General features: G+C 42.4%; 1 protein-coding gene across 4 annotated transcripts in view; it reads right to left on the bottom strand.

The window, feature by feature from the left end:
* LOC139565150 (rho GTPase-activating protein 27-like) overlaps window positions 1-22,224 on the bottom strand; it is a 29,406-nt gene that overhangs the window by 6,270 nt on the left and 912 nt on the right. For 3 of the 4 annotated variants that reach the window (XM_071385266.1, XM_071385264.1, XM_071385267.1), the window contains exons 2-4: window positions 16,586-17,663; window positions 612-1,097; window positions 4-213 (exon numbers count right to left, since the gene is read on the bottom strand). In XM_071385266.1, coding sequence (XP_071241367.1) covers window positions 4-213; window positions 612-1,097; window positions 16,586-17,569 — 1,680 coding nt within the window. In that variant the 5' untranslated portion in view covers window positions 17,570-17,663. Of the gene's footprint in view, window positions 1-3; window positions 214-611; window positions 1,098-16,585; window positions 17,664-21,672; window positions 21,786-22,224 lie in introns of those variants that run through there. The other variant, XM_071385265.1, reaches the window with a different exon arrangement.

Here is a 22,224-nt window from a genome sequence, read left to right as displayed (position 1 = left end):
TACCTGCTCCTGTGTGCGTTCGCTGGTGAAAACGGGCTTCCCATCTGCATCCATGGAGCGCTTCCAGCCCGCCGGGACACTGTCTAGAATGGCCCGGGGTATGACGGCCAGTTTAGCCTGCGGCATTGGCAGGAGGTCTTTGGGGAACACCGAGGAGGAAGTGTCTGGAGCTTCGTGGTCTTCTGTCAGGTAGTCTTCCTTTGGGAGAGGGGGCTGAGGAACAGAAGATTCGCAAATGCTTTTAAGATGGAACTCAAACTGAGTGGCCAATTTTATGACATGGTGGCCAAGTTTATGACATGGTTCATAACATGCTAGCGATTCTGCTCAAATGGCAAACGTTCTTAGTAACTTGGCTAGTAACACTGAGAATAAACAGCAAAAAGCATGTGTATGCCATAGCAGGCTTTAGACATAACTAGCTAATGAACTAACGAAACAAGACTCCCTCAAGACCATGAAGCAGATGTTAATGCGCTGGTGTCTGACAGACTGCTTTAGCAGTCAACAATCCAACAACACTTTCCACGGTTCTGTATTTTAGAAGCCTTATCTGTTGATGAGCTTGAAACAATGGCCATATTAGTCAAATAAAGCATATTTGACCCTACCGGTCCTCTGTCTGGGAGCTTCAGCACAGGAGGCTCAGTAACAGGAGAGGAGGGGGCGATGGGCTCCGGAGCTCCCCAGGACGTGGCCCCAGAGGTGGGGTTATAGAAGTAGTTTCGACCTGTGGTCTCATCCAACACCTGTTCCCAGTTGGAACCCTGGGATGAGGCTGGGGACAGGGCCGGGGAAAGGGCCGGGGACAGGGCAGGGGAAAGGGCCATGGACAGGGCTGGGACAGCCAACGCTTCCTTGGGCAGCTCCATGTCTGTGGATGGGAGGGTGCTACGGGGGTCGGCCCAAGTGGTTTGGCCCGTGGCTGGGCGGTAATAGAACTCTTTCCCGCTGTCCTTGTCAGTGTGCACCTGCCATCCCTCCTGGGTAAGAGGCAAGTCAGGACTCAGAGCTACTAACGGAGGGGATTGTGGGATGTTTTTCTTCAGCTCGGTGACGTTGGCGTAAACAGCAGTGTTGGGGCTGGCATTTTCCACCTGAAGACAGAGATGAAAGAAAAGTCAGGTCAGTCATCAGGAATAACATGAGGAATAAATGTTTCACCCCAGTCCTAAATGGCCACCGAGCCACTAGTCAATAATATCTTGTGCTCTATATGAACAGAGTACTGACTGCCTGCGTAGTACTACCCAACCTCACCTTATTTGCGGTGAAGCCAATGGCCCCATCAGCCCCTATGAGAACAATCCGTGAGAATCTCCACAACACAAAAGACAGAGGGGAAAAAAGTTCTCTCTACCTGCACCTCCCTTTACTCCCATCAAGTAACAAAGCACTGACTTGGGATCAAATATCATTCTCCCAACCCTTTGTTTGAATAGGCTGTTACCCAACTCATCACAATATGCCCATTCTTACAAAGTGCAGGCATTTAAAGAGCTATATGTGGATCTCGCTTTTGAGTGTTTCTTTTCTTTCTTAAAAGAGTACAGACAATATCAACATTCAATTGTAAGCCTTTTTTCAGTTTTAGAGGAAATGGCCATACGGCAGTAATATCTGCATCCAAAAAAGTGATCTGTCCTATTAAATGTCTTTCCCGAACCCTACATACATCTCAGGGGTGTGGAAGTGAAGAGCAAAACATCCCATCTCAAACAGAGTAGATTTCCACCACGTGGAGGTGAGTAGACCACAGGGAGCTGTGTGGCAGACCGGCACTTCATAGACAAGCACATTTCAACATGAGCCAGACATTATAAGAAGCTATAAAGACTGGGGAAGTTTGAACGACAACGCAGATGATGTCACAGCTAAATACAGTACTATAGGCCACATATACATTTCAGTAATTTAGCAGACACTCTTATCCAGAGCGACTTACAGGAGCAATTAAGGTTAAGTGCAGACAGATTTTTCACCTAGTCGACCTTTCGGTTACTGGCCCAACGCTCTTAACCTCTAGTGTACTGTACCTGCCGCCCTCACATGTAGGCTAAGTACTGCAGGCATAGAATTGAACATGTAATTCAATTGGCACAGACACAAAAATTAGGAGAGGCTGAGTGAAATGACCATGAAGTCTTAGATTAGTGGTCATGAAGGAAAATACCATAATTGGGACGCACACCCTTAGGTACTTACATGGGAGACACCCAGAAAAGTCACAAGCCTGTGCCTGAAGCTACGGCAAGCCTTGAAGATCATGTCGGTCATATTCCCTGAAAAACGCACCTCTTCGAATTATGTAATGATCAAATATGTTGCATCCCATCAGGGGATATAACATTTTAACGAATAGATCCAAAAGCAGAAGTATTGGCAAGGACATACCACAGGTTTTTCAGACCATGTACCAGTTCCTTCTTTTGATTACTACCTGGCTTGAAGAGGGACTTTTTTTTAGCTTTGAATACATTTTTAAGAAACACTGAAAAAGCCAGAGACCAGGGAATAACTGTCTTTGGGTTGCCCAATTCGCACCTTGTAAAACAGACATTCTTCATGAAAAAATAGCTTTAAAAGAAAAGCCTGGCTCAGAGGTAAGGTTTCTTTCATATCGGCAAGACTCTTCTGTGTACCACACATGGACGTACACTGGCCTGAACACACAGACGGACTGTACAGACCTAAATACTTTCAAGAAAAACACAAATAAGATACATGACTGGGTGGAGGATGGGAGTCGACTGTCCAACTGTCATTTCCTCTCAAGATGGGCTAATGGAAGTTTTGAACATAAACACACATCCCAGTTGGGTCGTTTTTTTGTATACTGCTTACAACATCTCGGCCGTAAAGTACCTGCGTAATACTTATGCAAGTATGAAGTAAAACACCAGAACACGTTGATACACACACACACCTCTATACCTGAAGGTACTCTAACGTCTAAAATGTGCACAATGAGAGTATTAGTTCTGTGCTGGAATGATGCTGTAGCAGATAGCATGGATAGTGTTTCTTTGTGCTGTGACATCACCTTCTCTGAGACCTGAGGTGTCTGTCAGAAGCTGTGGTTCCCTGGTTTGGTGGTACCTAAAGGTCAACCTGTGATACACGAGTCTGCCCACTGTTCATGTCCTATGAACAGCTGGCATTGATTGTACAAAACATTAGGAAATCCTGCTATTTCCATGATATAGACTGACCAGGTGAATCCAGTTGAAAGCTATGATCTCTTATTGATGCCACCTGTTAAATCCACTTCAATCAGTGTAGATGAAGGGGAGGAGACAGGTTAAAGAAGGATTTTTAAGCCCTGAGACAATTGAGAAATGGATTGTATATGTGTGCCATTCAGCGGGTGAATGGGCAAGACAAAATATTTAAGTATGGGGTATGGTAGTAGGTGCCTGGTTTGAGTGTCGCAAGAACTGCAACGCTGCTGGGGTTTTCATGGTCAACAGTTTCCCATGTGTCAAGAATGGTCCACCACCCAAAGGACATCGAGCCATCTTGACACAACTGTGGGAAACATTGGAGTCAACATGGGCCAGCATCCCAGTGAAACGCTTTCAACACCTTGTCGTCCATTTCCCAACAAATTGAGTCTGTTCTGGGCAAAAGGGGGTGCAAATCAATATTAGGAAGATGGGTATGTGTGTGCATGACGCAACAGATGACAACATCATAAAAAGAACTCCAGACTCTTGTACCAACATAATTGTTTTGTTATTCAAATGGTACCTCCGACAGACACACCCTAGAAACCACCTGGGTTACAAAGCTGCTGGATAGAGGTTGATACTCACAATCCTAGAATCACTATACAGTCCTGCTTCATTAGACAGAGTAATAAACGCGACAAATTAATAAACATGCCTTGGGCAACGCAGAGCATGGGCAGCAGTAAATATGCAAGTAAAACTAAAAACAAAAAACACTCACTCACGTTCAGGTTTCGGTTAACACCACCTGATAGGTTCTTCTTTGCGGTGGGAGAGTTGTCTTTGGAATGTGGCAGTGACTACTGACTACACATTCAGGTTAAAACATCAACACCTGGCTGTGGAAAGTTTTTCTAAAGTAGATGTTAATTAAGCTTAGCCTACCCATCTTCCTTTACAGTAGTAACACAACAATAAGCTACAAGTGCAGGTGCGTGTAGCAGAAGAATCTAAAATGATATTAATAACAGATGCGTAATAGTAATAAAAGTGATTGTGGTGATGATTCTTTCAATCAACCGGAAGGAAACACATTATTTCTTATGCACTAAAGTCTCCAAGCTATATAGCATACCAGCCTCCTCAAACCAAAGTAAATGGTAAGGATACCAGAATGACTGGTTCACACACAGCAACGTGAACATTTTCTGCCAGTTAGCAATACCTGTCATGCCAACCATTTGTTTGGAGTCAAAGTGGATAATGGCAATAGTGTGACTTTTTGTAATCTCTCTAGGATAGGCCTACTGTCACAGAAGGAAAAGAGATAACATACCTTTACATCAGATTATGTTCCTGGCTGCGTGTATCCAAGCAGGTTATGGTCAAGTATTAACTTTCTGCTTGTGACTCATTGTCAATGATTGATATCTACTAGCAATGAAAACCAAGATGGCATTCCTTCCTTGTAGTTTGACCCCTTCTCCCTGGCAGGGCTGGGGCAAACCTTGTCATGCCCGTCATCATAATATTATCACACTTACAATTACATCAAGCCTTTTGAAACTGCATAAACAGGAACAAGGAAGTCAAAGACAATTTGAGATGTACATACTGGACCCAATGTGTCATTTATGATCATGAAATTGCGTATAATGTGCCAGAATATTTGAGAAATTACAACTGATTGACACTTTACAGTTTAAAATGAACTACAACTGATTGACACGTGATGGTTTAAAATGTACTATTGTAAAATCACTGTAGTGGAATAGAGATACACTGAGTGTACAAAATATTAGGAACACCTGCTCTTTCCATGACATAGACTGACCAGGTGAATCCAGGTGAAAGCTATGATCCCTTATTGACGCCACTTGTTAAATCCACTTCAATCAATGTAGATGAAGGGGAGGAGACAGGTTAAAGAATGATGTTTAAGCCTTGAGACAATTGAGACATGGATTGTGTTTGTGTGCCATTCAGAGTGTGAATGGGCAAGACAAAATATTGAAGTGCCTTTGAAAGGGTTTTATGGTAGTAGGTGCCAGGAGAACCGGTTTGAGTGTGTCAAGAATTGCACCGCTGCTGGATTTTTCACGCACAACAGTTTCCCATGTTTATCAAGAATGGTCCACCACCCAAAGGACATCCAGCCAACTTGACACAACTGTGGGACGCATTGGAGTCAACAAATCTGTCGTTCTGCCCCTGAACAAGGCAGTTAACCCACTGTTCCTCGGTAGGCCGTCATTGTAAATAAGAATTTTTTCTTAACTGACTTGCCTAGTTAAATAAAGGTTAAAAAAATAAACAAATAAACATTGTGCCAGGATCCCTGTGGAACGCTTTCGACACCTTGTAGTCCATGCCCCGATGAGTTGAGGCTGTTATGAGGCAAAAGGGGATGCAACTAAATATTAGGAAGGTGATCCTAATGTTTTGTACACTCAGTGTATATGGACAGATTGGAACTATATAAGAGCATAATCTCAGTCTCGCTTTATACTGTCTTCATCTTAACTCTTCGAACGCTCACTCAGTATTGACCCTAGAAATCAGATGAGGTGACTGAATACTGCATGGCAGTGAGTGCCACATGGTTTACTGGTTGATGTGCCTTTCCATTCAATCAACAGTGGACTGACTCATCAATTCCTCATATTAATAAACGAAAGAAAAAACAGCTGACACTATCAAGGTTATGGACCCATATTCAGCCTGTAGATATTTAGAGTAATAGTAAGTAGCCTATAGAGCATGACATAAATACCCCCCTACAGAACAAGAACATAATGGTCTGGGCTAATGCATAATCACAATCTATACCTGAGCTATTTTGCATCTGAGGGTCAAACACTGTGTATGTCAGAGGTCATTGACAGACACTGTGGTCTATGCCATTTTCACATACAAATATACAGTATATTGACAAGATAAGTCAACTGGAGGAAGGTAATGTTTTCAAAAATCAAATGTGTGCTCAAATAATACCAGGCTATTTGATAGAAATTAATGTTTACTCTGAATCACTGTAATTTACACCACATGTATAAGAAATGTATTAAAACTGTTACAGTTAGTAGCTATTAATGCGCATAAAATCCTATTTAATCAGACCAAAACCTCAATCCAAATCTAAACAACAAATGGAGCCATCATCGACCATAAAAAGTGCAAATTACCTGTTTAAAGTTTGTTTGGTTAATCCCAGGCTCAATGTAGAGTAGACTATCCTTCAAATATATCATTTAGAAGATACAGACTTCAGTTTTCCCTTTATCCAGTTTTAAAATACAGTATTCACCTCGCTATTCCACATTGTACACTCACACACTCCATGCTTTGTCAGGTACGCTACAGTACAGTTAAAGCCACTGCCTAGCAGCAGCAAGTCTTGGGAGTGGTTGCAATGTTCCTCAGTTTAACCCTCTCTTGCCTGTATAGATCGCGAGCGCACAGAATGCAGCCAACACAACACTGATAACTTGCATAACTAAACACTAACGTTTTAGAAAAGCATGTGTGCGTGTAATTGAGATACACTGAAGGGAGTATCTTTACTCAAATCGCCTGTTTACATTTAGCTAATTAAATAATTATGTCATGCGAGCATTTCAGGATTCAGGAGCTCTGCAAACAGTTCTGCTCAAAAACTTGAGTGTGTGTGCGTCAGTGTTTGTGTGCGGACTGGCGTGGCGTGGGGGCTAGCCTATTGGAGTGGAGTATGGAAACGTGTGTTTGTTTCCAGTTGTTTGGGGTGAGGCTTGCAGCCCTACAGTACAGGAAAGGGCTCCTCCTTTGTTTGTAAACACACAGCACAACGGCCCAGGGGTGCTGCTAACTGGGTACTATGGCTGGGTGGGTGTACCTACTTTCTACCAGCATGTCACATGTGCAACTTTACTCCACACACAGAGACGTGTACAAAGCTCTCCCTCGCCCTCCATTTCGTCAATCTGACCATAATTCTATCCTCCTGATTCCTGCTTACAAGCAAAACTCAAGCAGGAAGTACCAGTGACTCGCTCAATACGGAAGTGGTCAGATGACGCGGATTCTGAACTACAGAACTGAATTGCTAGCACAGACTGGAATATGTTCCGGGATTCATCCGATGGCATTGAGGAGTATACAACATCATTCACAAGCTTCATCAATAAGTGCATCGATGACATCATCCTCACAGTGCCCGTACGTACATATCCCAACCAGAAGCCATGGATTACAGGCTACATCTGCACTGAGCTAAAGGCTAGAGCTGCCGCATTCAAGGAGCGAGACACTAATTTGGACATTTATAAGAAACCCGTTATGCCCTCCAGCCAGTGGTGTAAAGTATTTAAGTAAAAATACTTTAAAGTACTACTTAAGTTACTTTTTGGGGTACTTGTATTATACTTTACTATTTATATATTTATATTTTTAACTACTTTTAATTTTACTTCACTACATTCCTAAAGAAAATAATGTACTTTTTACACCATACATTTCCCTGGCACCGAAAAGTACTTTTTACATTTTGAATGATTAGCAGGGCAGGAAAATGGTCCAATTAACGCATTTATCAAGAGAACATCACTGGTCTTCCTTACTACCTCTGATCTAGCAGACTCACTAAACACACCTTTTGTTTGAAAATTATGTCAGAGTGTTGGTGTGTGCCCCTGGCTATCCATAAATAAATTTGCTTAATATAAGCAATTTGAAATTATTTATCCTTTTACTTTTAATTTTGATACTTAAGTATATTTTTGCAATTACATTTACTTTTGATACTTAAGTATATTTAAAATACTTTTAGACTTTTACTCAAGTAGTATTTTACTGGGTGACTTTCACTTTCACTTGAGTCATTTTCTAATAAGGTATCTTTACTTTTACTCAAATATGACAATTGAGTACTTTTTCCACCACTGCCTCCGACAAACCATCAAACAGGCAAAGCGTTAATACAGGACTAAGATTGAATCCTACTACACCGGCTCTGATGCTTGTCGTATGTGGCAGGGCTTGCAAACTATTACGGATTACAAAGGGAAACCCAACTGCTAGATGCCCAGCGATGCAAGCCTACCAGACGAGCTTAATGCCTTCTATGCTCGCTCTGAGGCAAGCAACCCTGAACCATGCATTAGAGCACCAGCTGTTCCGGGTGACTGTGTGATCACACTCTCCTTAGCCGATGTGAGTAAGACCTTTAAACAGGTCAATATTCACAAGGCCGCAGGGCCAGATGGATTACCAGGATGCGTACTCAACGTATGCGCTGACCAAATGGCAAGTGTCTTCACTGACAATTTCAACCTCTCCCTGACCGAGTCTGTAATACCTACATGTTTCAAGCAGACCACCATAGTCCCTGTGCCCAAGAATGCCAAGGTAACCTGCCTAAATGACTACCGCCCCGTAGCACTCACGTCTGTATCCATGAAGTGCTTTGAAAGGCTGGTCATGGCTCATATCAACTCCATCATCCCAGAAACCCTAGACCCAGTACAATTCGCACACTGCCCCAAAAGATCCACAGATGACGCAATCTCTATTACACTCCACATTGCCCTTCCCACCTGGACAAAATAAACACCTACATGAGAATGCTATTCAGCATTCATCACCATAGTGCCCTCAAAGCGCATCACTAAGCTAAGACTATACAACTCCCTCTGCAACTGGATCCGGGACTTCCTGACGGACTGCCCCCAGGTGGTAAGGGTAGGCAACAACACATCTGCCACGATGATCCTCAACACAGGGGCCCCTCAGGGATGCGTGCTTAGTCCACTCCTTTACTCCCTGTTCACCCACGGCTTTGTGGACACGCACGACTCCAACAACACCATTAAGTTTGCCAATGACACAATGGTGGTAGGTCTGATCACCGACAACGATGAGACAGCCTATAGGGAAGGGATCACAGACCTGGCAGTGTGGTGCTAGGACAACAACCTCTCCCTCAACATGAGAAAGACAAAGGAGCTGATCATGGACTACAGGAGAAGGGGGGCCCATTCACATCAACAGAGCTGTAGTGGAGCGGGTCGAGTGCTTCAAGTTCCTTGATGTCCACATCACCAACAAACTATCATGGTCCAAACACACCAAGACAGTTGTGAAGAGCGCACAACAATGCCTATTCCCTCTCAGGAGACTGAAAAGATTTGGCATGGGTCCTCAGATCCTCAAAACGTTCTACAGGTGCACCATCGAGAGGATCCTAACTGGTTACATCACCGCTTGGTATGGCAACTGCTCGGCATCCGACCACAAGGCGCTACAGAGGGTAGTGTGTACGGCCCAGTACATCACTGGGGCCAAGGTTCCTGCCATCCAGGATCTCTATACCAGGAGATATCAGAGGAAGGCGTGATATCAGAGGAAGGCCCTAAACATTTTCAAAGACTCCAGCCACCCAAGTCGTAGACTGTTCTCTCTGCTACCACACGACAAGCGGTACCGGAGTGCCAAATCTAGGTCCAAAAGGCTCCTTAACAGCTTCTACCCCAAGCCTTAAGACTGCTAGATAGTTAATCAAATGGCCACCTGGAATATTTGCATTGACCCCTTTTTTATGCTGCTGCTACTAGTTGTTTATTATCTATGCATAGTCACTTTACCCCTACCTACATGTACATATTACCTCAATTACCTCGACTAACCTGTACCCCCGCACATTGACTCGGTACTGGTACTCCCTGTATATAACCTCGCTATTGTTATTGTATTGTGTTACTTTTATTTATTTAGTTTTAACAAATATTTCCTTACTTACTTAAAAATTTTCAAATAAAGGGCTTGTAAGTAAGCATGGAAATGTCTACACCTGTTGAATTCAGCGCATGTGACAAATACAATTTGATTTGAATGTATCAGAAACAGAGAAGAGTGCATTTATTGCTTAAGAGCTACAGAAAATGTTATAGTACTGTGAGTGAGACATGATCAGATGATCGAAAGCTCATTGAGTCATACTGCATGTTACATCCTGTCCAATATGCATGTTGCTAATTATACCTGTACCACAAAGCATCTAGCAGTTATTTATTCTCATGATGTTGCAGTCAGACACAGGCTACATTTAGAATTACTTAGCTATTAAGGCAATAAAAAAAGTACACGCTCTCATGACTGTCTACACTTGAAGAGTTTATTTACAAAATGCTATATTCACCCATTTTTCACATTTGGGTTTTTTCATCAGAAGTGGTTGCTTATGGGTACCTTCATGTGTGTGTAAAATATTACTGTTCTCAGATTTTTTATCAATAGATTTTAGATGTGTATGAAAATGTGTTTTTTTGCTAAACGTTATACAGTATATCCATTCTTTAGCCGGAATGGAATGTTCGTATCCTGTATATTTGACTGTGATATCTGGTTGTCTCACCTAGCAATCTTAAGATGAGTGCACTTACTGCAAGTCGCTCTGAATAAGCAATGACTAAACAATGTTTGTATATATTGATGTCACAAATGTATCATTTGTACATTTCTTTATACAAAATGTAGTTATTTGTTATATTTAAATGTGTAAAACCTAGCAGTACTAATTTATCTGGGAGTGAGGCGGATATGTAATATTTAGCAAAAAAATATGATTATTTGTCTCTCTGAAATGAAACCATCAAGCGATAGATTTTAAACAAATACATGTCTGTCATTGAACAACCCCATGCCATGATTAGATAGTGAAAAAACACACCAATCTCTTTCATAATTTCTTCAAACAATAAAAGCTCATTTACCAACATTTCTGAAAATGAATATATAGCGTAAAGTTTTTAACTCATACAGCTTGGCTGGTTTACAATAGTGAGTTATCAGGTTAAAGGGGTGCCTACCTTATTTGGATACAGTCTTTATAAATGATGAATGGATTCTTCCTTATGTAGCTGCTTACAGAAGTTGACCAACTCATTGGCTGTCACGTTCTAAATATAATGTCCACTACTTCAAATGTAATTGAATGACTCCATGCTTCTCAGCCATGATAAATGATCATTTAATTCTACATGTCACCTACAGTTCGGCTTCCATATAACAAACATTGTTTTCCTGTGCTGTAAGTAGACCAAGTCACTTGACGAAAGGCCACAGAATCAAAAGCCGAAACCGAGGAATCACACAATGTTTCTTTTGTGTCAAACGCAAAGAGGTGAACAGACACAGAATGTGGCTGAAATCCAATCGATTGTTATTGTGCAGACATGCATAGAGTCCTTTTTAGTGAGTGGCCATGTTTTAAAGACACTTCAGTTTGTTTCTTACTGCAACTCAGGCTTCTGTGTACCTGCTTAAATATAACAGAAATCAAACTGTGCAGGTGAGAATGAAGCAAATACCTCTAAAACAGTGGAGGCTGCTGAGGGGAGGACGGCTCATAATAACGGCCAGAATGGAGTGAATGGAATGGTATCAAACACATATGTGTTTTCATGTGTTTAATACCATTCCATTAACTCATATGTGTTTAATACCATTCCATTAACTCATATGTGTTTAATACCATTCCATTTACTCATATGTGTTTAATACCATTCCATTTACTCATATGTGTTTAATACCATTCCATTTACTCATATGTGTTTAATACCATTCCATTAACTCATATGTGTTTAATACCATTCCATTAACTCATATGTGTTTAATACCATTCCATTAACTCATATGTGTTTAATACCATTCCATTAACTCATATGTGTTTAATACCATTCCATTAACTCATATGTGTTTAATACCATTCCATTAACTCATATGTGTTTAATACCATTCCATTAACTCATATGTGTTTAATACCATTCCATTTACTCATATGTGTTTAATACCATTCCATTAACTCCATTCCAGACATTATTAGGAGCCATCCTCCCCTCAGCAGCCTCCACTGCAGTCTAAAAGTAGTACCATGTTGACTAAAATGTAACCCAAGGTTACTAATCTTTGTGCAGGTTCAGATATTCCACAGTAGTCTATAGGCATGTGGTGACTTGTCTCAGTTCTGCTCAAAATGTATTCAGTGTCAGCAAGTTTTGTAACAAGAAGTGTCAAAAGTTGAGTAGTCAATAAAAAGATAAGATGTTGAATACATAGGATGGTTACATGTGAATTACTTTACACAGATAGTAGGCAGGACAAAGAGTGTTACACACTTTCAATGGTTAACTTAACACTGGTGCAGCAGGTTAAACATAAAATGCAGATTCATTTAAAAAAAATTATCATCAAAGAATTTAAAACAGGCAGGCAATAATGACTCGAAAGTCAAACATTAAACTACTTTTTACTATATTTAAACTACATTAGTACAGCATGAACTTTGAACTTACCCTGGCTCTATCTATCGCATTCTGTGTCACCAGATCACGAACCTCTGACATAAATGCCTGTCAATTGTAATCCAAACTCAACAAAACCATGGGACTCCACTTTTGACACCTGAATAAGTTTGCCTCTTTGAGCCTATGAGAGATCTGAAGCCTTTGACCCTCCTCTCTGCACAACATACTTGTGTCTGAGCGTTGTAATTGCATGGTTCCTGCATCATAACATATCTCCCTTCCCAGTCAGATCCAAGCCTGATAAAGTTCCTTTGGGAGAAGAAGTTCAGGCTTTCTGAGGAAAATGTGTATTTCAAAGTATCTTGCCCCATAAGTGAATGTGTTGTTTGACGGTGTGTCTTTTGTCATGTTGTTTCAAGTGACAACATTAGACTGCGGTGTAATGCATATCATCTCTGCAGTTCATGTAATGCGGTGATTCAGGATAGCTTATAAGTTATTTAATATCGTGCACCAGGTAGGCCTATGGTACAAGCATCAATCACCAAAGCTGTTAACTAGTAGAATCAGGTGTGCTCTTGCTGGGCTAAAACAAAAATGTGCACCCATGGGAGGCCCCCAGGAATGGATTGGGCCAATTCTACACTAGCAGGAGTGGAAAATATTTTGGGTAACTCAGATTGTTCTAGCAATTCTCACATAGTAACTTCATTGGGGGGAAGGATGTTTGACATGCTTTTTACATTTGTATCACAAACAATTTGTTTAGAAAATCATGATGAAAGTGGCCATTTTAGGCCCTTTTTAGACCTATACATGCCTCCTGTAAGACCCTATGATCTGTGAACTGCACATGATACCGACAACATCTTGGTGTCATTATCCTCCTTTATAGTGTGCTCTAACATATGGAGTATGTCTAGATTCTGAAGTACTATTTTCACAAGCATTTATTCAACATGAAAAATATTAATATGATTATCTCCAAAATACCCTTTTTGATTTAGCTTATTTTTATTTAAAACAATTGGAACAATATACTCTTTAAACCCGTCCAATTTCCAGAGTGGCTCTCTGATACTTTTAATGATATGACCCATTTTATACATAGACATTGACAATATATAGGTCATTAACCAACCACAGCAGAGGGCATTCGCTTTGAATCTGTTTACCATCCACTGTATTGGTGGTGCTCATAAAATGTATCATAACTTCAGAATTAGCAGAGTCCACTCTGGAAATGTGATGTACTTGTAGAATATATGTCCTTAAATTGGCAAAATAAAAAAGGGTCGTTTTGAGATATTAATATTTTTCATGTTGAATAAATGCTTGTGAACATTTTTATTTCAGAATCTAGACATACTCCATATGTTAGAGCACACTATAAAGGAGGATAATGACACCAAGATGTTGTCGGTATCATGTGCAGTTCACAGATCATAGGGTCTTACAGGAGGCATGTATAGGTCTAAAAAGGGCCTAAAATGGCCACTTTATCATGATTTTCTAAAGAAATTGTTTGTGATACAAATGTAAAAAGCATGTCAAACATCCTTCCTCTGAAGTTTCTACACGAGATCTGCCAAAACGATCTCTTTGCAAGATTACACCCGCTGGCGTGGAATCGCCCACTGAACAACCCTGATATAGATCCTTCCTAATCCCTCTCGTCTCTCCTATAATTTTCCTATTATCTGACCTAAAAGCATCTTCATGCACTTTTTACAGCTCTTTAAATGACTGTGAATGTGAGTGGTATAACCAGAGAACTTTTACATTTTCATATGTTTGAAAAGTTGAAAAGCATCCTGGATTGATTCCCTTCTTCCCCTGGAGTCAAACTCACCACTTCCTGCCGCCACGGCTCAAAAAAGCATATTCTCCGTTGACGTCACCTCAGCAGTGCCGCCCTGTAACTGACCCTCTTTTCCTTTGTCTTCCATTGTTTCCTCTGGCCTACCTATTTCATTATCTCTGTGGCCAAAGCATTAAACGGACTGGCCACAACCTCATGACTAACGCTAGCAGACAGAACCTCATGTGTTTCTCCTGACTATTATGTGTGATGCCACTGACAGCAGTGGTCATGCTAATCACCATTGTATTCCTGCTCTTTTCTTTTGAACACACTTCCTTCACCGCTATTGACAATTGAGGAGTCACAGAGTCAAGACTGAACTATAGCTATAGTCTCCTGAGAAGTTGAACTTGTTCAACGAATCAGTTGACTGCAACTTTCAGTGAAAAAGTCAAGTTACCAGACAGAAATACGATAAGCAAATCTCTTCCTGAAGTTTTAACTTGAACATTTAATTGCATTCGTCACATGCTTCGTAAACAACAGGTTTAGACTAACAGTGAAATGCTTACTTACGGGCCCTTCCCAACAATGCAGAGAGAAAGAAAATAGAGAAATAATAGAAAAGTAAAACGCTTAATAAGAAAAGTAATAATAAATACATAATGAGTAACAATAAGTTGCCTATATACACAGGGTGCCAGTACCGAGCTGTCGGGAGCTTCATGAAATGGGTTTCCATGGCCGAGAAGCCTAAGATCACCATGCGCAATGCCAACCATCAGCTGGAGTGGTGTAAAGGTCGCCGCCATTGGACTCTGGAGGAGTGGAAACGCGTTCTCTGGAGTGATGAATCATGTTTCACCATCTGGCAGTCTAACGGACAAATCTGGGTTTGGTGGATGCCAGGAGAACGCTACCTGCCCCAATGCATAGTGCCAACTGTAAAGTTTGGTGGAAGAGGAATAATGGTCTGGGACTAGGCCCCTTAGCTCCATGGTTTGGGCTAGGCCCCTTAGCTCCAGTGAAGGGAAATCTTAACGATATAGCATACAATGACATTCTAGATGATTCAGTGCTTCCAACTTTGTGGCAAAAGTTTGGGGGAGGCCCTTTCCTGTTTCAGCATGAAAATTCCCCCATTCACAATACGAGGTCCATACAGAAATGGTGTGTCGAGATCGGTGTGGAAGAACTTGACTGGCCTACACAGAGCCCTGACCTCAACCCCATCAAACACTTTTGGGATGTATTGGAACACTGACTGCGAGCCAGGCCTAATCAGTGCCCGACCTCATTAATGCTCTTGTAGCTGAATGGAAGCAAGTCCCTGCATCAATATTCCATCATCATCTAGTGAAAAGCGTTACCAGAAGAGTGGAGGCTGTTATAGCAGCAAAGGGGGGACCAACCACATATTATTGCCCATCACTTTGGAATGAGTTACCACATACTTTTGGTCATGTATTGTGTGTACATATATCTAGGAATATTATGCCCGATAAAAACAGTAGTAGCAGCGCATGTGATGAGACAAAAAGTTTGTGCAAAAAGGGTCAATGCGGATAGTCCGGGTAGCTATTTGGTTAACTATTTAACAAACAATTTAGCAGTCTTATGGCTTGGGGGTAGAAGCTGAATATGTGGATGTTGCCAGGAACAACCTTGATTTCCTCAACAACATTTAGTTGCAGACAGTGCCTCCCTGTGGTATCTTAAGCAATGGAGGAAAGAAAATGTCCACCATCTGTGAACAGGTTCTTCAGCACCCTGCCCACAGTGTTAATTGTCTGACTTGATATGCTATTCCAACTATTTGCTTGGTCTCTGTAATTGCTATGTACAACACCAGTGAGTGTCTGTCTATCTGCCTGCCTTGCTGTATAGGTCAATGGACAACTCCCCCAACTTTCCTCCCATTCTTACTTCCTTGAGACAGATGGTACGGAGTAACTGCCACAAAAGGAGGTCAAATTGTTCATTTTCATGCTTGACCGTTGGGGCCTCACAATATGAAAACATGATCTCTTCTAAACAATGTATTCATAAAACAGCTGCATTTTACCAGACAGACTAATCCAACATGTATCCTATAATAACTAGCCACTTCCTATGGAAGGGCCTCCCAGATATTGAACTTCATGGGATACTATTACTCTATGAACTGTAAAAGGCCCCGTAAAGGCCCCATGTAATGAAGGGCCTCACCTTTAATCATCCCTTCATAGGCACATACATAGTGTGAGGGAAAGACTGTGGCCCCAATGCGATCAAAAAGGCAAATCGCCCTGCAGGTTCACTACTTACAACTACTTTACAGATAATACTTTTACCTGTGTCTGTGTTGGAGATGGAGAAGTGGGAGCGATAACAGGTGTAGGTTCAGCCACAGCAGCAGGACTCACAGTCGGGGTCTTCTCCACTATTATAGGGGACTCATCCAGCTTCAGGTCCAATATGGATTCATAAATATTCTCAGTGTCCTCCTTCGATTCGTCCTCAGGCTCCACACTAGATTTCTCCTTTTCTCCCTCCTCCAGCTCCAGAGGACATTCCGGCTCTTTCAGAGGTTCCTGATGGGGAATCCTGCCACCGGTGACCTCGGCATCAGGAATGATGGACGTCTCCACTGGGATGGCCTGGGAGGGCCGGTGGAGGGGGTCAGCTGGGCTGAAGCTGGGGGCTCGGGGGTTCAGGGAGAGAGGCTCCTCCACCGACAGGGAGGAGCCGAAGAGCACACTGGAACTCAGGCTTAATTGCTTCTTGTGTTTGGCACTACTGTTGGCTTGAGGCGAGGGCACTGTTAATGGAACCTCAAGGGCAACGTAGGAGTGAAGGCCCGGCAGCGAGTCGTTCAGCCCGCCGCGCTTCAATGCCCCAGGAGACGGATTGTGGAATTCTACGGGTACGCCAAATGTGGACATGCGGTGCTCAGTCTTCTGATGTCTCTTCGGGGAGCGGAGACGGATAGTCACCTCATCTCCTGCCCTCGTTTCTGCCCGGTCTGGTACAGAGTGCTTTGGGACTGGCACTGGCACCGGCGCAGGAACCGGAATTGGAACCAAATCAGGACTGGGTGGGTCAGCAAAGTCCAGCGGGGATGGGAACTCTGCGGGGAGCTCCTTGACGTATTTAGCAGGTATATAGAAGGGCCTTGCTTGCTCGTTCTTCCTCACGTGCCACCAGTGGTCATTGGTCTTGGCCAGCAGGATGTAGCGTTCGTTGGGCTTGATGGACACCAGGCCCCCATCGCGGCCCATGTACTCATACTCAAACTCTACCAGCACCAGCCCCATGTTGCACACCAAGGAGGACATTGTGGCAGCGTGGTGGCCGTGGCAGTGTCCGTTGTGGCCACCCACACCCCCCCCCCCTTTCCCCAAGGACGGTCAAGGCTCCACTGCAGCCCTCCTAAAGGGAACACAAATATATAAAAATTGGTTCACTACATTACTCATATTTTACAAAAGTATTGCATTACCTTACTGTTCTTGTAAATATACAGTATGTTCTGTACATATACTGTACACTTCACGTTTTTAAATATACATATTGCAGTACACATGATCTTGTCACTATCAAATGCTAGTATATAAGTATATCTGTACATGGGAATGTGTACATTAGGTCATTCCAGTTGAAGCACCAACACTACAGAATATGTGTTCAGCAAACACAGCAGATCTCTCGATGGCCACGACCCACGCCCATTGTCAACAGATACTGTTTAACTTCAAAGATTACCCAGCTGCCAAGTGGTCAAACACACACTACCAGTAGATCTAATAGTCAACCCCCTATAGCTCTATATCATGACAGCACATAGATCACTGCTTGTGACACATCTGGACATCTGTCAATCCAGCAAATGTGGAAATGACATGTCATGATAATGCTGTTCTCCATTTAGAAGTTTCATATAAGTCCTTTAAGGAAGTTGGTTGGAATGCATTTGATTTGGTTGATATGCATGTCCATTTTAGGGCTTAAAATGTACTGTTTTAAGCCCTAAAATGGACAAGTGTTATGTCATGAAAAAAGCAGAACATGTCATATGTTCCCTTTTAGCTTTCCTAAACGATTGTTCTGACTATGCATGTCACCACATTGTGTTAGCCTGTTAAGCTAAACCCTAGGTATTATCTTGGGGAGCCAATGCAAGTATTCAGGTCTCTGGCAAGGTTACTCATCACACCAGCGTAGTCACCTCTTGTTGCACTAACTAACTAGTTTGGTAGAGTATGATGTAATTTGGTAGAGGATGATATTTTCATGGTGTTGGTCATTGTAAATATTACAGATTTTCCCTGATTGGTGAAAAATCACAGCACCGGAAGCCTTTCCTAAGCTTTAAACATCCTATAAATACCTTCTGTCTCTCCTCTCCTCTGCGTGTTTGTTTGTCCCAGTCAATCATTTGGCTAACCCTTATTTTTAGGACTTTAATGAATATCTGCATTGCTTGATTTGCGAGTGTGACAGTTTAGTGGTAGTTCCATCCTCTCTTTGGGCTGGCTGGGATGGCTGGGCTGGCTGGGCTGGCTGGGATGGGGCGTACACAAAGAGAGAAGCAGGTAAAAGTAGTGTCGTTCTCAGCAACATGACAAAATATATCATAACACCGACCAGTCCGTGGCGGGCCAGACATCATGAAACAGGATGTGCTCGCGATGGAAGTCGTTCCTCATCATAGATCTGGGAGCAGCATACCCTACACTAATAAATACCCTAGTACTAACTGTAATCCTTAGGGCTCAAAACTGACCTTAGATCAGCTGAAAGGTCACATGCATGCACATACAATGCACACACACATGTGCATAAACAGACCTCACACACAATAGGAAAATTACATATCCATTCTGACATCAACCTGTTTTGGTCTTGTCTAAGAGTAGCTTACCATGACGTGTCAAAGTGAGAACGAGTTGACCTCTCTCCTCAAGGCCAATTTAGAGCAGTCAAAATATGTCGTCATAGAAATCAAGTGACCCCTCTTTCTCTCACATCTTAAGAATATCACACAGACATACACCCACACACATATATGTCTCTCTTATCTCAGACCACAACGCTAAACCACATACTGTCTACCACTCAAGGAAACACAACTCTTTTTAACCTAAGGGAAAGGGTGGAATTTACCTATTTCAACACTGAAAATGAAAATACATTGCATTTGTATGCTTGTTCTATGTTTTTATGTCAGTATTCTCAATTGCAGGTAGATTGAACGGCTATCTTCATTATTACTAATGACTGACACTCTGCCTACTGCTTGCCATTGTGTGCAGGCCCAAATACCAGTAGTCAAACATAATGACAGTGTATTTTAACACTACATAGCATACAGCATGTTCTTGTACAGGTGTCTCCTCTCAATAGATTTGTCTTATGCACCCATATTCTCTTAGAACAACACAGTGCAGCTTGAGCAATTCCCATAGACCAGTAGAACAGCCCACGGAGCACGTCTGCCAATGCTACAACGTGTCTGGCTTGTATTTCTGGTCTAACCTGATTCTACTACGTGATCAGATGTGCTCACTGCTCAGGTAATTAACCAGTGACGAAGGACTGACAATCAAAAATAACTCTGGGGAGGGAGAGGGGACAAGGCAGGGCTAGTCATGTGATACGTATATCCTTTCTGTGTCTGTCGCTGCAGTGGGAAGAAAGAGAGATGAGAGAATTTAGAGAAAGAGAAAATGAGAGAGAGGGTTTAGAGATAAAGAGAGAGAGGGGAGAAAGATAGAGAAGGGGTAAAGAGAAAAAAATAATTGGCTGGCTATTCCCTTTATCCCTCTCTACTTTGTTTACACTGTAAACACGGGCCCCTTCCGGCTCCACCTCTGCATAGAACTTGAAAGCCACTCCCATCATTCACTCCAACCTAACAACAAAACTGGTTAACAAACTGGATGACATATTAGATGGGCCTCCAGTGCAAGGCAATGCATTTCAATTGAATAGCCTACACCATTCCATAGTCATTTTTAGGCCTTGGGGGTATTTTGTGGATTATCTGTTCAGAGTCAGACCTACATCTGTAGCAGCCGAGCCATCCTCCCTATATCACTGACAACCTGCTCCAGCATGCCCGAATAGCAGAGTGGGTCCTCTGCAGAGGGCAGAACCACCACAGCCCGAGAGAGCAGAGGGTGGAGACGGAGAGAGCGGAACAGCCCAGCCTCCTTCTACACTGAACAGAAGGAGGGAGTTAGCCCACCGGAATGGCAATCCTGTGGTTTACCAAAGGAACAGAAACCCCAGAAGGGAGCGCCTAGCCCGGCTCCAGAGATAAAGCCACACAAACTCTCAGTGCCAAGCTCACTGCTCATGTATCCATATCTCGTAACATGACATAACAAATAAGGCTTTGTGAAAATGCAGAGTTTCATAGGATTGAACTAGGGCGCTTCTAGTAGAGAAAAGTAACCTGTTTGACGACTTAATAACATTTCAGTGACTCCCTCCCTCTGGGAAAGAACAGAAAGGGAGAAGAATGATCGATATGCTCAATGCAGTGATTCATCATGTCAGTGCAAGTCAGAAAAGAGTGCCCGTCCCAGCAAACTTTTTCTGGGTCTCAAAACGTTCCCAAAATGTTTATAAAATGTTTTCAGAACAGATTCTGTACATTGTTCTTGCCTTTCACTGTACCATTTCAATCACACACATGCATATATTTCTTACAATGCACAATGTTTTCATAACTTTATCAAGTGTGATTGTAGACTTTTTGTGTTCAGAAAGAGTCTGTTGTAGCATTAATGTCTTAACACTTGCTCAGAACTCGAAATAACAAATACAGTATCTAACACTCAACAAACATCCTTGCTGGGTTGGTATCTATGCTGTTGAGGAACACCCTCCAACTCAAAAAGGCTGATGAAAAGAGAGAACAATTGGAGGAGGCAGATCCCATTCAGCCTGTGTTTAAATACGGAAACCTCTTTTTCCTCTGGTTGAGCTCCCTTTGACCTCGCTCAGTGTCTCTGGTTCCTGACAGGATGTCCAGGATGGAAAAGAGTAAGGCTGCACTGCTTAGCTTACCCCTGCAAATATGGGACACCTCTGAACTGTGGCGCTCCACACTCCCAGGCCTCGACACTAAACCTTGTTCCAAATTTAGAACTGCTCTCTATTCTCTTATTTTGTTAACCTTTCAAATAAGGCTATGCTGAGCTCAAGGCAGAACAACAGCACATAATCTTAGAGCTTTAAGGATTCAGGAGAAAAGCAGTGATGGTGGTTAATACAACCACATTAACCAGGTAGCCTAGTAGTTAGAGCGTTGGGCCAGTAACCGAAATGTGACAAGGTAAAAAACAAAGGTCGTTCTGCCCCTGAACAAGGCAGTTAACCCACTGTTCCCAGGCCGTCATTGTAAATAAGAATTTGTTCTTAACTGACTTACCTTGTTAAATAGATAAAAGTAGCCACAACCAATGGTTCATTTCTGCCATTCAAAAATTCACCAAAACACCTGAACAAAGTGATGTTGGTGTTTGTGAGACAGAGAAGTGTCTCAGTAGGAGGGAGGGTGGACTTGCTGGAATGTGTCCTGTACAGATGTAGGATCTTTATTTGAACTATATTGTCACAGAAAATTAATCCTGCAGCAACAGGACTTGAAAGTTTAGTCCATAATGTTGCTTGATTGGTGGTTATGGTATTAGCTGGCCAAATGTAGGCTACATGAAAAGTCTAATACTGTTAAAACAACCCTATGTGAGAGAGTGTGTTTTCAGTGAATGTATGTAAAGCTCATCTGCATTTCCTGCGGTGCAGGAACACTCCCAGCAACAAAAAAGGGATCTAATTAAGATCCTGCACCTGTATGTGTATAACCGAGCCCGCAGCACTACCCTTTTTCCCTCCACACCCACCCCAACCAGGCAGGAGCAGGAATGTAGTGTGAGCGCTCCAGGGACACATACACTCAATATGTTCCTGTCCTGTAAACACA

Source organism: Salvelinus alpinus, chromosome 36, assembly GCF_045679555.1.
Source record: "Salvelinus alpinus chromosome 36, SLU_Salpinus.1, whole genome shotgun sequence".
Lineage (NCBI taxonomy): Eukaryota > Metazoa > Chordata > Actinopteri > Salmoniformes > Salmonidae > Salvelinus > Salvelinus alpinus.
Note: the sequence above shows the minus strand (reverse complement) of the source record. Positions and strands in the feature narration are given on the sequence as shown.